This window comes from Sceloporus occidentalis, unplaced genomic scaffold (assembly GCF_023333645.1).
Source record: "Sceloporus occidentalis isolate IW3139 unplaced genomic scaffold, rSceOcc1.0.p SCAF_6, whole genome shotgun sequence".
In the NCBI taxonomy this organism is placed as follows: Eukaryota; Metazoa; Chordata; class Lepidosauria; order Squamata; family Phrynosomatidae; genus Sceloporus; species Sceloporus occidentalis.
Window position 1 is genome coordinate 85674457 of NW_028316986.1, and position 15679 is coordinate 85690135.

The following is a 15679-nucleotide window of genomic DNA, read 5'->3' on the forward strand; positions in this document are numbered from 1 at the left end:
TAACCTCATGTTCTATTTCTCTATTTAAAAACAAATTGTATAGTTTAGCAATTTTGCCTTTATCTCGTGTTTCTAGAATTTTATCTAACTCATTTTGTTCCTTTTCAAAATCATCTTTTTGTAGGTCTTCCATAAATCTCTGTCTAATCTGGAAATACCCGAACCAACTGGTATTTTTCCCAGCTTCTTTTAAGTCCTCTCTTGATTTTAGCTTCGTGCCATTATTATGCTCTATTTTAATTAAATCCTTGTATCTTATCCAGTTTGGGTTTCCTTCCCATCTCCCCAAAAAAGCCTCTTGTGGAGAGACCCAGTTGGGTATCTTTAAATAAAATTTCTCTTTAATCTTTATCCATGTTTGATGTAGAGCTTTTCTGATGGAATGATTATAAAAGTCTTTATTTATTTTATCTTTATTATACCAAACATAGGCATGCCAACCGAATCTCAAATTACATGCTTCAAGATGTAATAAATTCCTTTTTTCTAACTTGATCCAATCTTGGATCCACATCATACAGCAGGCCCTATAATATAATTTGAGGTCTGGCAGTGCGCAGCCTCCTAAAGTTTTTGGTCTTACTAGAACCTTCTTGTGAATTCTAGATCTTTTCCCTCTCCATACGAAATTTAAAAGAGACTTTTCCCAATCCTTGAAAACCTTCTCCTTCACAATTATAGGAAGGTTTAAAAACAAATACATGAGCTTTGGCAATACCATCATTTTTATGGTAGCTATTCTTCCTGTAATTGATAAATCAAAATTTCTCCATTTTAGCAAATCTTTGGAAATTTTTTGCCATGTAGGTTTATAGTTGTTTTCAAATAGGTTTATATTTCTATCAGTCAACCATATACCCAAATATCTTATTTTCTTTTCAGGTTTTAGGCCAGATCTTAACGATAGTTCATTTATTTCTTTCTCCTTTAGATTTTTTGTTAAGAAATATGTTTTATTTTTATTAATTTTAAAGCCCGCTAGTTCCCCGAATTTATTTAATTCTTCCAATACCCAGTTTATAGATTTTAGTGGTTCTTCCAGAATGATGAAAATATCATCGGCATAGGCTCTAAGTTTATGTTCATGTCCCTTGATTCTTAATCCCTTGATTTTCTTATTAGCTCTGATTGCATTATTTAATGTTTCCAGAACCGTAATAAAGAGAAGTGGGGATAAGGGGCACCCTTGTCTAGTCCCTTTATTTATTTGTATATCCTCAGTTTTTCCATCATTTATAATTATTTGTATTTTTTGTTGAGAGTATATTTCTTTTATATTATTCAGAAAAAAATTCCCAACCTCCATCTTCTTCAAGACTTCAACCATAAACTCCCACTTTACAGTGTCAAAAGCCTTTTCGGCGTCCAGGAATATAAAGGCTGCTTTTTTTTCATTATGAAGTGTGTAATATTCGATGGCATTTAAGACAGTTCTCACATTGTATCTAATTTGTCTTTCCGGAAGAAATCCACTTTGATCAGTGTGGATTATTTCTGCTAAAATTTTTTTCAATCTATTTGCCAATATTGAAGTATATAATTTATAATCTTGATTTAGCAATGCTATTGGTCGGTAATTGGCAATATTTTTCTTATCCTTCCCCTCTTTAGGAATCAGTACAACATTCGCAGTGTTCCAAGACATTGGTTTCCCATCTATAATGATACTATTAAAGGTCTTACACAGAATCTCAGTTAGTTCTGCGCTAAATGTTTTATAGAAAAAGGCTGTGTAGCCATCCGGGCCCGGGGATTTCCCTGGTTTTAGATGTAGAATTGCTTCTTTAATTTCCTCTTCTGAAATAGGATTATTTAATATTCCTTTTTGTCTCTCGTTAATTTTATTAATGCAGTTCTTCTCTAAATATTTTTTGCTCTTTTCTATAGGAAATGGAACATCTACATTTTCTTTAAATAAGTTTGTGTAATAATCTTTAAACGCATTTTTAATTTCTCCTTGTTTTGTGATTTTTTTCCCTTTGTATTCAATTTCAGTAATGTATTTCTTCTCTCTCTCTTCCTTTAATTTCCGTGCAAGGCAACGATTTGGTTTATTTGCATGTACAAAATAGTTTTGTTTTGCAAACATACTTTTCTTAATAACTTCCTCCATGTCCTGTTTATATTTTTTCATTTTTACTGCTTCATACTTAATTCTAAGTTTTTTATTTTCTGGATGTAAATTTGTCTCCTGCTCTAATCTTTTTAATTCTTGTTCGTTCTCCTTTTCCTTTTTCTCTTTAGTTCTTTTTATCTCAACGGCCTTTTTTATCAATAGTCCTCTCATGACTGCTTTACAGGTGTCCCAGATTGTTTTATATTTAACCTCTGGCGTGTCATTTAGTTCTAAGAAAGTCTTTAATTCTTTCTTCAGCTGTTTTACATAGTCTTCGTCTTTAATAAGCTCCTCGTTTAGTCTCCAAGTTCGATTTCTTTGACACTTATTGAGTTCTATATTGATTTCTATCATATTGTGGTCTGAAATATACCTTGGTGCTACCTCCATTGAGCTTATTTTGGGTAGTAATTCTTTTGAGCTCATAAACATATCGATTCTTGATGATGACTGATGTACCTCTGAGAAAAACGTGAATCCGTTTTTCCCTTCATATAAGTGTGACCATACATCTGTTAGGTCATGTTCTTCCATTAAATCGAAATAGCTACCTGGCAATTTCCCTTGGTTTCTTAGAATTTTCTTTTTTGAGCTCCTGTCCCTAATGGGCTTCAGTACGCCGTTAAAGTCCCCTGCGAGTAGTACTTTACCACTTGTGTATTTTCTTAGATCCTGATTTAATGCTTTAAAGAAAACATCCTTCTTTTCCATCGGGGCATACACACAAACTATATCTACTTTCTGATCTAATACTGTAACTTGAATTGCTATATATCTGCCTTTGCTATCTTTAAATAATTCTTTAACATCATATTTTTTTTTAACATAAATAACTGCCCCTCTTCTCCTTTTCCTTTTGTCAGAGGAACAAAACATATAACCTAAATTAGGATTTCTTAAATATTTTATTTCTTTTTCCTGAATTTTAGTTTCTTGTACGCATAAAACATCACAATTGCTTTTTTCCAAATAATGAAATATTTGTTTCCTTTTATTAGCATTATTTAACCCTCTGACATTAAGCGATCCAACCTTCAACTTCATGTTTTTTTCCTTCCTTCCTTTTCTTTTTCCTCCTTTTTAACCGATCTCTTCTTCTTCTAAATTCTCTCCCCCTTTTTCGGCAGGGGCTTTCTCTTCGTGAGTAATTCTCGCCAGTTCCTTATTTTCCTCTACTCTCCCATTCATGTCTTTCCTTTTATATGTTGTCTGATCAGCCTTTCTTTTGTCTAGAACTCTTCTGTAAAAGTCTCTCGCCTTTTCTATTGAATTGATTTTGTATCTTTTCTGTTTGTACATGAAGGATACCCCCTCAAATTTTTCCCACTTATATCTGATGTCAAAGTTTCTTAATGCTTGTGTGAGGAATTTATAATCCTGCCTTCTTCTCAAAATTTGTGTGGGTAAGTCTTTATAGATCTCGATTTCCTTCCCATCAATCACTAATTTGCTTACATGGTTAAGTTGACAGACCTTGTTTCTTAGCCTAACGTTAGTAAAACATATTGCAATATCTCTATCCATTTTTCTTTCCTTAGCTACTGTAGAATTAATCCTAAAGATTTTCTCAATCTGTAAGTCTAACATCTCATTGGTCATATTTAAAAAAGCAGCTAATTCAGGAATTATACGGTCAAACAGTTGTTCTTTTTCTATTTCTGGGACCCCGCTCAGTTTCAGGCATCTTTCTCTATGTCTCATTTCTTGAACCAATATGTTTTGGTTACTTATTTGCTGTTCAAGGGTCATTATTTCAGCTTTCCTTTCTACATCTTTTGTTCTTATATTTAGCTGCTCAACATCTGTTCTTAGATCTTTCAGATCTTCTACGATCTTATCCATTTTATTCGAGAGACCTTCTATTTCTTTCCTCAAATCTGCTTTTATTTCCTCTCTAGACTCTTTTAATTCCTCTCTTATTTCTTTTTTAAATGCTTTCTTAAATTCTCTTAATTCTTGCAATATCATTACATTAATGTCTGATTGTTTATATATAAATTCTGCAGAGTCTCTACGAGTGTTGGAGAGATTCTGTGGCAGCCCTTGTGCAGTTTGCCTAGTTCTAATTCCTGAGGCCATTATTTCTATTTATTTGTTTATTTTTTCCTTTCCCTTAACCAATGTCTTATTGATAGGTAATCATTTATGAAGACAAAAAAAGTTTACTAGGGTGCGTTACAGACTGCCCAGAAGGGGCGGTCTGCCGCCATCGCCATTTGCAGCGCAGAGGAGCCCCAGCGTCCAAACCGCGAGGCTCCTCCGCGCTACAAATAAGAAGCGCCAAAATGGCGCTTCTCATTGCGGCGCGGATATGATGCAGCGAGGCGCCAATGGTGCACTCACAGCGTCATATGCGCCGCACGACGTGCAGATGCAGCGCATCCGCTACGTAAAGATGGCGGCCCCCGTATGGAACAGGCGCCGCCATTTTGTACAGAATCGGTCCATATTAGGGTTAGGGGCGTCCGGAAGGGATGCCCCTTTCTAACTCTAATACGGACCCAGTCCATACTTTATGCCCGTCTGTAACGGGCCTAGTTCCTCAAGCACTGGACCAATTCTTGAGTAGTACAGAATAACACGTATTCTCCCATCTGCTGCCACTGTAAGATGTATGACAGAAATGTTACTTTTTTAGAATTTCATCCATGTAGAGTTCCACTATTAAATAAACTCTGTGTGAAAGATTTTAAAGATCTCAGCTTCTATATCCAATTAGAATGCAAATTTCTAGACCTCAAAGCAATGCAAAAGCAGTCAGTTTCTTAATGTATAAGTAACAACAGTTTGGCCATGCTGAGACTCCCGTAAGACAACCTTCCAGTATGAACCCAGTTTCCAATGTGTGACATCAATTTCTCTTTCTCCCCCAGCACATTTCTGCGCTGCTACTTTCTCCCTCAACACTCCACAGACCTCCCATGCTTACCAGGTAACAGGAAGAGCCAGACAGAGTCCCATTTTCTTTTTTGCTTTACCTTTAGAGACAACAGGCAGCCAAACACCTGCCAAAGCAAACTGCTGGCAAAGTCACTCACCATTTTTGTTTGTACACTGCCTGTGGCCCAATGTGGGGCTTGGATGCATCCTGGAGAAATGAAGGATGCCCATCTGTCAGAGATACAGTAGCTGTGGATACCTGTACTAGTAGGGGGATGGACTAGGTGGTCCTTGAATCCTTCTCAGTGCTAAAATTCTGTGGTTCTGTAAAAATGGCAGGTGAACCTGAAGTCTTGGTGCTTTGCTGCATGGTGTACCTGGTTGTTCAACCTCTCTAAATGTTAAAAAGAAACAAGGCAGAGGAAGGGTATGCTGTTGTGTTTGCTGTTAGCACCAGTATGGCTATGATAGGTCCTGATCCTCAGCCTTTTTCATGTCACCCTCCTGGCCTCCATCACCTGCTGTTGCCTCTGGGGAATGTTTGCCTCTTCTGCCTTCACAACTAATGATATCACTGTTTGAATTCAGTGTGGCCTAACTGTACACTGTTTAAATTTTGCTGTGGATATAACAGAAAACTATAGTTTCTTGACATCTAAGATATCAGTGAAGGAATTACTGTACATGGATGGGGGAAGAAGCAGATGAACCTCTGATCTGTAAGGGTCAAATGCCTACACCTCACATAAATACCTTCATATTCTCTGGTAAAGTTCTGTTGCCTATATAATAGTATAGTCCTTATTACCTAGAATTACCCACAATATTTCATCTCCCCATGCTGCCAGTGACTATTGAAGTATTTTTTCTTGAGAATCCAAGAATTCAGATGACACTCATCAATGGTGAGAAAACATGCATAGCTTAAAAAAAACAACAACCTGATCTGCATGATAGAAAGGCAGCATGATACTCTTAGATGACATCCAGTGTGCCAACACTTCTGGGGCACAGCACACTTTTTTCAGGGAGGGTATCTAGATGGTTTTCCAATGACATGTTGCCAACTCCTGGGTTATATAATTAATTTTGAATGTACAATATGAACATTCCTTATGAAGGAACTGGTTGTATTTATGTCTTAATTCAGTGCACACAAAGAAAGAGCTCCAAATATATATAAATCACAGGATAACTGAACACTTTTCAAAAGGGATACTTAATTCTTTCAAGGCACAGAACACAGTAGGGGACAAAAATACAGAATGTTAATTTCATGTTTCAGTAAACAAGATAAAGCAAAGTTGTTGGTAAGCATCCACTAGGATAGGAACACTACCAAGGACATCTCCTTCTGAACGTGAGCATCTGCAAGGTAGGTCTCAGAAACAGGCATACTTGCCAATCTTTGTCAGTACTCCACCAGCTGCTTTCATAATGCCAAACACTCTCTGGTGATCTCACCTTCAGGCATGCAGGTTTAGTCAGCCTACTTAAAATGCTGACCACCAACCTTAAGTGGGGCAGTCAGGGAACCATGACCTGTTTAGTATATGCCCCATCTAGAAGATGATGTGGCCACTATCACACCCCATTATCTTTGACCACTAATTAAAAGAACTATGAACTTTATTATCTTTTTTTCACTATACCTCCAACATGAGCAAAGTTTACAAAATGAGCAAGCCATAGAAAAATCTTGAGCAAACTGCAGGAAAAATATTTCCCCAAAGAAGTGAACTGTTACTTTGCAGACCTACTTGCAAACTTTCTTTCTTTCTTTTTAACTTTCAGATAATAGATTTGACTATCAAACTTGAATGACAGTCTGATTAATATTCTTTCTCTCTCTCTTTTATTACAAATCGCACCAGTGTTTTCTGCTCCCAATCTGACATGTAGTAATGAAAATATAATTCAAAATATGAATGAAGAAAGAATTTAGAAAAACATCTTTCTGGATTTACACACACACACACACACACACACACACACACACACACACACTCAAACCTTACAAGGTATATGAACATTTTCCTGAATTACTCCATTATGTCCCCAAATCTTAAAGGATTTCCTTATAAACAATCATAATTAACTAAGAGCATGGTGTCTTACCATTCTGTGTCTTCTCCCCCAAGGCTATTGTCTAAGACAGCATTGCTGGGAGAGCTTTCACTGTCTGCTTCAGTTTTTGTATCGAGATCATTAGAATCTGTGCCAGGAACAGACGGGCCTGTTTCAGTGCTAACTGGCACATTTTGTGCGTCTGAGAAACTAGTGGGCTGAGAGCCTGAAGAGCGAGATGGGATGGATGGAGGAAGAGGAGGTGGAACAGCAGGAGGAGGGGGAGGAACAACAGCTGTGGTCTGTTGTGTTGTGTCTCCAGCTTCAGGAATAACATGAAGAGGCTCTTCTGGCTTAGAGTCTTTCACCTTTGTTTCTGAGTTTTCCGCTTTCATGCTTGAGGCTAAAGAAATGTCCTCATCTGTAGGAGTTCGCATGGTCACCTGTTTTCCATGCTTCTTCTTGTCTCTGGATGTCCCTGTGCCTGTTTTACTTGACACTGGCTCTTTGGAGGTTTTAGGGCGGGATGATGTGGATGAAGGAGTTGATGACTTTGAAACATGCACTTTTTTAAAATTAGAGGAACTAGCTGAAATAAGAGAACATAACACCATCATCGCAGAAACATTGTTAAAACACTGCATTTTGGCATTAAGATTTGACATTTGTACAATGACTTTCAGACTTAATGTCAAAAACCTGAAGCTAAATAGGCAGTATTTGTACCACCTATCTGTGTAAACAGTGCATAAATATTTTTGCACACAAACAGTTAACAGCTGATCAGTGACTCCCGTGCATGTACTCCCTCCTTGACTTTCTATAAATTTTCTTTGACTATTCTCTGCTAGCCTCAAGCAAAATATTGATATTGATGTTAGCTATAGTTAAGAACAAACATGGTTTCTGATTAACCCGCATTTGAAGCAATTGCCTGGATCACAATTACATCTTAAGAAGTTAATGAGAACTATGGCTAGCACTGATATTGATGTGATACTTAGCCATGTTTAAGGCTGGTAGAGGAATTTGTGCTTGACTTCACAGCTTACTCATAGTGGCTCACCCATAATTTAAAAACTGAGCATATACTGTACCAGCTCAGACTGGCCATTGGAAGAAGAGACAAGCAAAGACCTGGGAATTTTCATCCCCTACATATTTTCTAAGACAGAAAACCAGGAAAATTGACAAATGCAGAGAGTGCTTGGGCCATGAACAGCTTAAATGTTTTCAGCAGTTATTATTGAGACAAAATGCACAGTGGCTGTTAGTTTGCTTTTCAAAATTCGCCATCTTTTGTTCTTGAGCTTTTCAATGAAAACTGGGATTCTTGGGCACTTAAAAAAGGAATAGGTTTTTCACCTTCCTTGTTGTCACAATATTTTTCAAAGTGTGATTATGAAACATCTGGTGAGTAGTGGATTAAAAATAAGAAAGCAGCCAGAAAGAATCCAGCCTTTATTGTGTTTTAGCTCACACAGTTTCTGTATAGAAAGATGTCAAGTCCTACTGAAAACAAGTGAAGATGTCAATGTTCTTATATCCACAGTATAATATTAATGAACTGTATTTTGGTAATTTGTGAAAGTGGTATGCAATTGTTTAGCCAAATCCCTTTATATTTCTAATTACATTTTAGCCCTTTTGTCACTGTGTTTTCAAAAGACTTTGTTGACTGGGTGGGGTGAGGGAATACACAGTACTGTAGTAAACTTTTTTTCCCCCGAATGAAGAGTTTAACAACCACAAAAGAAGCCCTAGGAGCAATTTGCTTACACTGGAGCATGTGTTTGCATATGTTGTGGAGGCATAAAAAGATACAATAGCCACAATACCATCATATATACAGCCCACAGTTGACATCTGTCTGTTTTTATACAGTTGTAACTTCTAGTCAGATTTATACAGTTTTGATTAACAATTTGTAAGCTGCTTGGAGAGCCTTTTTAGCCAAAGGGCAGAATATAAATATTTTAATCAAGCAAAGCAACCAACCAACTGGGGAATGCTGCATCCCATTTGGCACTAGCTGTAATTACTGCAGCCCATGGGCCAAGATGTGTTATCATAGGCAATGGCACAGATAAAATATTAAATGTATTTTTAGAGTAGACAGAGTTAGAACACACCAGTGCAGAGTTAGGCCTGTTACAGACAGCCAAAATAAAGCTGCTTCGAGTCACAGTGGAGGTATGGTGTTTCAATGATGCATGCGTCCTAAGAGTCCAGAAGCCACACCAAAACCACGCTCCAGTCCTTAGGGCTGGAGTGTGGCTTTGGTGCGACTTCTGGACTCTTGGGACACATGCATCATTGAAACACCATACCTCCACTGTGACTCGAAGCAGCTTTATTTTGGCTGTCTGTAACAGGCCTTTGTAACTGACCACAGACAGAGAGAGACATAAAAACACAGTCGGCAGCACTTCTGACATTTAAAGCAAGCAGCAAACACCACAAATTCAAAGCCGTGCACCCCAATGCTGGCATGAACAGCATGCACTGTGGAACAACCAGTGTAGTACTCACCAGCTTCTCGATTTACACTACGGCTTGCTGTTTTGGAAGGAAGGGTAGAAGCCTGCTTAGCAGGAGCTTTGCCTCTTTTTTTAGCATGTGGCACTTCATTAGTCTTATGGCTAGTGGTAGCAGCAGTAGCATTTTTTGGCAGTACGGTTGCTTTTTTAGATTTAGGCTTAGATTTAGGAGGAGGAGGAGGAGGTGGTGGTGGTGGTGGAGCACGGGGTGCTGATATTTCAGGACCTTTAGATTTCTCTATGAATGAGAAAGTGAAGACAAAGGAACAGACAAACAAACAATGGGCAATGAGACAGACACACAAATAGGTACACTTATTGGTGTTGCCCTCACCTCTTGAGAATGAGGATCATTTTTTTGTTCAAACAAAAGGAAAAATTAGCACCCAATTATCTAAGCCTGTTCATCTCCCAGATTCACAGACATTTGAAATGCATAAATAGAAAAAACTGCTTTTTTAAAATAGCAATCTATTTAGGAAAGGTGGACAGAGGCCACTATCAAGTCATGCTATTTTGCAAATATTTCACAAGAAATCCTTCCTCAAATCTTTCACCATCTTGTTACATCAATAATCCATTCTCAAGGGTTAAACAGTGTTGTTATCACAAGCAATTAGTATGTAAAAACAAAAAGTCTGTTAAGACAGTGAAATACAGATGGTATACCACATGAGTAACATGGTTAGAGGAGGTGGTATGCAAGCATGCCCATTTTGTAATATTTTAACAATTTTAATATTTTAAGAAAAATATCTTTTAATTTATTGGATTATTTATAGTCTGAACTAATTATTTTGTTACCAATTCTGAGCCAATTTAATGTTTTTACTTTCTCATCAGTAGTACAGTGCTATGGTGGAACAACAAGTTTTGGCTTTTCAAATCATGTTCAATTTATTTGCATCAAACAAACAGCCATTTATGCTCAGAAAGTTGCCAGATACACACAGGTGTGTTTTATTTTTGTTTTTTTCCTGCTTTGGGGTTTTTGGAGATAACTGGTTGTTATATGTAACAGATGAGATTTATAAATAAAAGATCCAGGGCATGAGCTGTTATTCAGTGTGCACTCAAGAACAATTTACCCAAAATACGAGCAGATGAAAACCTGTCAACACATTCTTATTATCCTAGCAGAAGTGAAGAGCTTCTTTTAAAACATGCCTGTTGGTTGGTTGCCATGAAGAAAGCTTTTGTGAGACAACAACCTTTAGAAGGATTTCACTTTTAGAATTATTTAGCTGGAATGTCTTTGCTCTTAACTCATTTTGTGCTCTATTTACCCATCTGCCAAGGTCTAATTACCAAAGCACTCAACAATTCATTACAATAGTTAAAATCATGTGTTGTATTGTTCAAAATCAACTCCTACATGAGAAAAGATTGCCTGTATCAGATAAGGAATCTCATACCCACTTATCTACATTCATGTTTCCTTGAGATGGAACATAATTTTGGGGACCTAACTATAAGCAGAACTGCAGACCTAGTTTTTATAGCAAATTTTAATTTCTCAGTGGTAACTGAGGACAAACAAACAGAAATGACAACAAAAGCATATAAACCTATCTATGGCAGCACAAAAAAATTTAAGTGAAAAAGAAATCTCATCTCCATCTTCATCTATATATACATCCTGTGATAGGTCATCTGTCTTTTAATCGTTTTTTTTAGAGTACTCTCTCTGTATCAGAACATATGAACTGCCATGCTGGATCAGACCTGTGCCCACATTCACCAAACAGATGCCTTAGGGAAACCCATAAAACAGGGCATGTGTGCAAGCACACTCTCTTGCTCGTGTGTCCAGATCTGGTTTTGAGAAGAATACTGCCTCTGATAGTAGAGGTAAAAGTTGACTCTCGCTTATCTGAAATGCATGGGACTAGAACTGTTTTGGATTTTGGAAGACAGTTTTTGCATATGCATATGAGATATCTTGGAGATGGGACCCAAGTCTAAACATGCAATGTATTTATTTTTGTATACACATTATACAAATAGCCTGAAGCTAATTTTATAGATAATCTTTTAAATCATTTTACGCATGAAACAAAGTTTGTGTACACTGAACCATCAAAAAGCAAAGGTGTCACTATGTCAGCCACCCATGTGGACAATTTTGGATTTTGGAATTGTGGATAATATCACTGTTCTGTAATATATCACCATGATGACTATTTGTCACTGGAAGGTTTATTATCCATTATATTTTCTAATCTTCCTACTCTGTGACCATTACAGTCTGTGGTAATGAATTTCATAGTTGTGCTCTGTGTACTTTCTGTTATCTCTGCTAGAACTCCCATCATTCAGCTTTCCTTTATGATTCCAGGCTGTTGTATTGGGAGGAAGAAAGGCTTCCATAGCAAGATCTTTCCTACAAAACCGCTCTGAGAGCCTTTAGGGCTGAAGGGCGGAATATAAATATCGTAAATAAAAATTAAATAATAATAAAACGTTCATGGTTCTATTTGCATTAACAAGTTTTGCTTTAGGCTCCTTATGGTAGAGTTCTTTTCAAAATACATCCTTTATGTTAGATAGTATAGCCACAGTAGTAAGTGAGGAATAAATCCAGATGGACTGTATTTAAATTACCTTTCTTATCCTCTTTTCTCTCCTCTGGAGCTGATACTTTTCCCAGTTTGGAGCTTTTGTCTTCTGGGGTCTTTATGACATTTTCTTCCTGTATGGCTTCTTCAGTGATTACTATTGTGTGGCCATTAGAGGTTTCATAATTTACTGTTACATCTCCATCTGAAAAAAAACTGACTAACTTTGACAGTGTAGTTAAGAGCCACCTATTTACAGATTTCCCACTTTTCGAAATAAATACTTTCAGTGGCATTAATCACACGATTTGATAAAATATTTTGCTGCTGCACATTACCTGATTTGCTCGGGACACATATCTCTAAACACATAACAGAACAGTCAATTTGGAAAATAAACCAAGTGGTGGGGAACTTTACATCAGAAGGCGAGCTACGAGAACTGCCTTCCACCCTGGTTCTAGTCTGCTTGAGGAGAGACTGTTGAGCTGGCCCAGAAATTAATACTCTTAAGGAAAACACAGGAGTCACCTGCCTGTAACAATTAGTTACAGTTGCTACAGGACCTATGTAGGGTGCTCAAGAGATACATAGAAAGATAAGATTAGATGAAGCTTATTCTGAAAATATAACAAAATAGCTACAATTGTTCAGCCCTACCTAGGCTTAGAACTGGAGGTCTCCTTGGAAGAAGAGGATGATCTTCCACCCAGCATATCCCCACACTGCCAACAGTTCTAAGGAACTGTGTGGGTCAGTCTTTCATGTCATGGGGTCTTCCCTGCCCTGCTTTTGGAATTTTCTGTATTATCCCCAGGGTCCCAAGAGCAGAGGTGACAGTGAGCCAGGTGGGAGCTTCAGTCCCACCAGCACACTGCCCTGCTATTAGTATGTGAGACTATCGGGGGGGAGGACACGTGTATGTAAACACTTGTTCAGGATCTGTCTGACAGCTGGGTTGGAGCTTATATAAGTTTGCAAAATGAGATCAAGCATTGTTGAAGGGACAATTGCCCATTACATCTTCCATTCTTTCTGGATTGGGGAAATGGAGAACAGCATGTGCACACATGTGCAGAGACCCAGAGAGAGAGAGAGAGAGAGAGAGAGAGATTATACATTTCCTGTGATTCACCTAACCTCACCTAATATAGTTCACTAAAACACTTACTATTTTCTAATGTTTAGTTCTTCAATACATTATCTTTGAGGGCTGCATTCTTCTGTTGTGACCCACTGTCTGCCCCCCCCCCCAGACCTTTCTGCTTCCTGTGCCGCTTACAAAACGAAAACCAGCCAACTAACCTGGCAAACTTCAAGAAATAGACTACAGAAAAGTCTGTGTGAAAACAATTAGAAAAGAGGGGAAAGTGCAATCCATGGGCCACATACAAATCCAAGACTCTTTTTTTGGCCCCCCAGAGGAAGGCCACATGCTGGATGGATGGACTCTATTAAAGAGATCATGGGTATGAGTTCGCAGGAGTTGGACAGAGGAGTAGAAGACAGGGGATCTTGGAGATGTCTGATCAGCAGGGTCACCATGGGTTGAGATTTATTTGAAAGCAGTTAACAACAACAACAACAACACATCTCTATCTACCAAATTTTGGAATCCCCAAATGGCCAATAGCACCCTTAAACCTCTAGGGGATGCTCATGACATTTTGCTACATTTTGGGGTTGCCTTACTTTTTAAAAGATCTGTAGTGACTTGAAGGCACCTAAACACATGGCCCTGAAATGGATAAAGAGGTGTTAAATGACCCCAAATGCATCAAAATGGCCAGCATGCCCCTCTCCATAGGCTTGGGGAACACTATTGGATGTTTGGGCATGAAAAAATGTTTGGAATCCAATCTTAGACTGGGACTTGCCTATTTAGTAGATTTTTTTAAAAAAAGCTTTTTATAGGATGGATCCACCTCTTCTCAAAATGTCATTTGGTGGTAATGGCATTTTTCTGTAGAATCTCAGTAACTAGTTTGGTACACTCCACACATAATGTGAGAGAAGCAAGAATGCAGTCCTTTTTGTCCCTTGCCTTTAAGCTCTTTAGCTACCAATCAGCTGTTTAATCCACTACCACTTGACCCAGAATGTAATGTGCATATGACAAGATTTCTTACAAAAGAAAAGGGGGAAAACAGTCATGTGATTAACCAAACTTCAAAGGCGCTCTTTATTAGGTTTCTGTCATCTGCGGCAAAGGCAAAATGTAGAATATTTGATGCCTGCCAAATGTTGCTTCCAAATCAGCAGATATCAATAGCGTCTCTAAGCCCCAACTAACTTACTCAACACTTGGATACATGGCATTTCTAACCTTACCTCCTCGCTTCAATTTAACATGTCAATATGGATGTATGCATGTGCACAGATTTAGTCAATAATACAAGGTGCTGTTCAATGGAGTTTCTCAAACACTAAGCAATGGAACAAACTGCAGTTTAGATTTATAAAGGAACTCTTAGTTGCATCATCTCATACAACCCTTTTAAAAGTTATAGCTAAAATCGTAATCTGCATCTTTCTGATATCCTGTTAATCTGTGATCACACCCTCACAACCATGTAACTTCTAAATGTATATACTTGGTACCTTAACTCCATCTTGTATCTGAGAAAAATGAATTCATGTGAGATTATGCTAAAATACACCAGTTAGTCTTAAGGCTGCTGCTAGATTCCTTCCACCTCTTCTCCTTTCCTTTCTGTCACAAAAATATATGGGTGCATCACTTTGTCACAAAAATATATGGATGTATCACTTTGTCACAAAAAGATATGGATATATCATTTCTATCCAGGGAAGTGATAGCTGGGTTAGAAAGGATACATGCCTGTCTATTAGATCAGATGTCTTTAATTGTTTTGGATTGTGGGCATATATGGAATTGTGAAGAAGTGTTGGGGCACTATCATGAAGTGGCTGGCTTGAGGATGGCTATGCACAAAATGGATGCCATGGTAGCAATAGCAATAGCAGCCTCAGTTATATACTGCTTCATACAGCACTGAGAAGTCTCTAAGCAGTTTACAACTGTAACCTAATTGCCCCCATCAAGCTGGGTACTGATTTCAGCGACCTACACAAGGATGCTAGGCTGAGTCAACCTTGAGCCCCTGGTTGGGATTGAACTCACAACCTTGTAATTTATGGGTGAGTGGCTGCAGTACAGTTATTTAACCACTGTACCACCAGGCCCATTTGACGGTCAGGAAAACAAGTGAGGCTAAAACAATAGAAAGACCAGCAGGACAATAATGCTAATTATTTAAACAGCAACTTGTGAAAGTTACAAGCAACATTAATTGTTGTACCTTGTTCACTTATTTCCTTCAGGACACCTCTCCTTATCAGCTCTTCTCTGCTCTGTCTTGTTGATATCTTTCTTTCCAGCACTTAAAAAAAGAAATGAAAGACAAAGATTAGACATTTATTCAGTGAAATAATCTTAGCAGTTGTGAAATGAAATACAAATATTTAAATATTTTATTAAATAGGGAGAAAGGGAG

The 15679-nt window shown here is 37.8% G+C and overlaps 1 protein-coding gene across 4 annotated transcripts in view; it reads right to left on the bottom strand.

The window, feature by feature from the left end:
• The window catches only part of PHACTR2 (phosphatase and actin regulator 2), a 71199-nt gene that overhangs the window by 22134 nt on the left and 33386 nt on the right, over nt 1–15679 (bottom strand). For 2 of the 4 annotated variants that reach the window (XM_089530254.1, XM_089530253.1), the window contains exons 3-6: nt 15485–15565; nt 12208–12366; nt 9596–9841; nt 7115–7652 (exon numbers count right to left, since the gene is read on the bottom strand). In XM_089530254.1, coding sequence (XP_089386380.1) covers nt 7115–7652; nt 9596–9841; nt 12208–12366; nt 15485–15565 — 1024 coding nt within the window. The remainder of the gene's footprint in view (nt 1–7114; nt 7653–9595; nt 9842–12207; nt 12367–15484; nt 15566–15679) is intronic. The other 2 variants (XM_089530256.1, XM_089530257.1) reach the window with 2 other exon arrangements.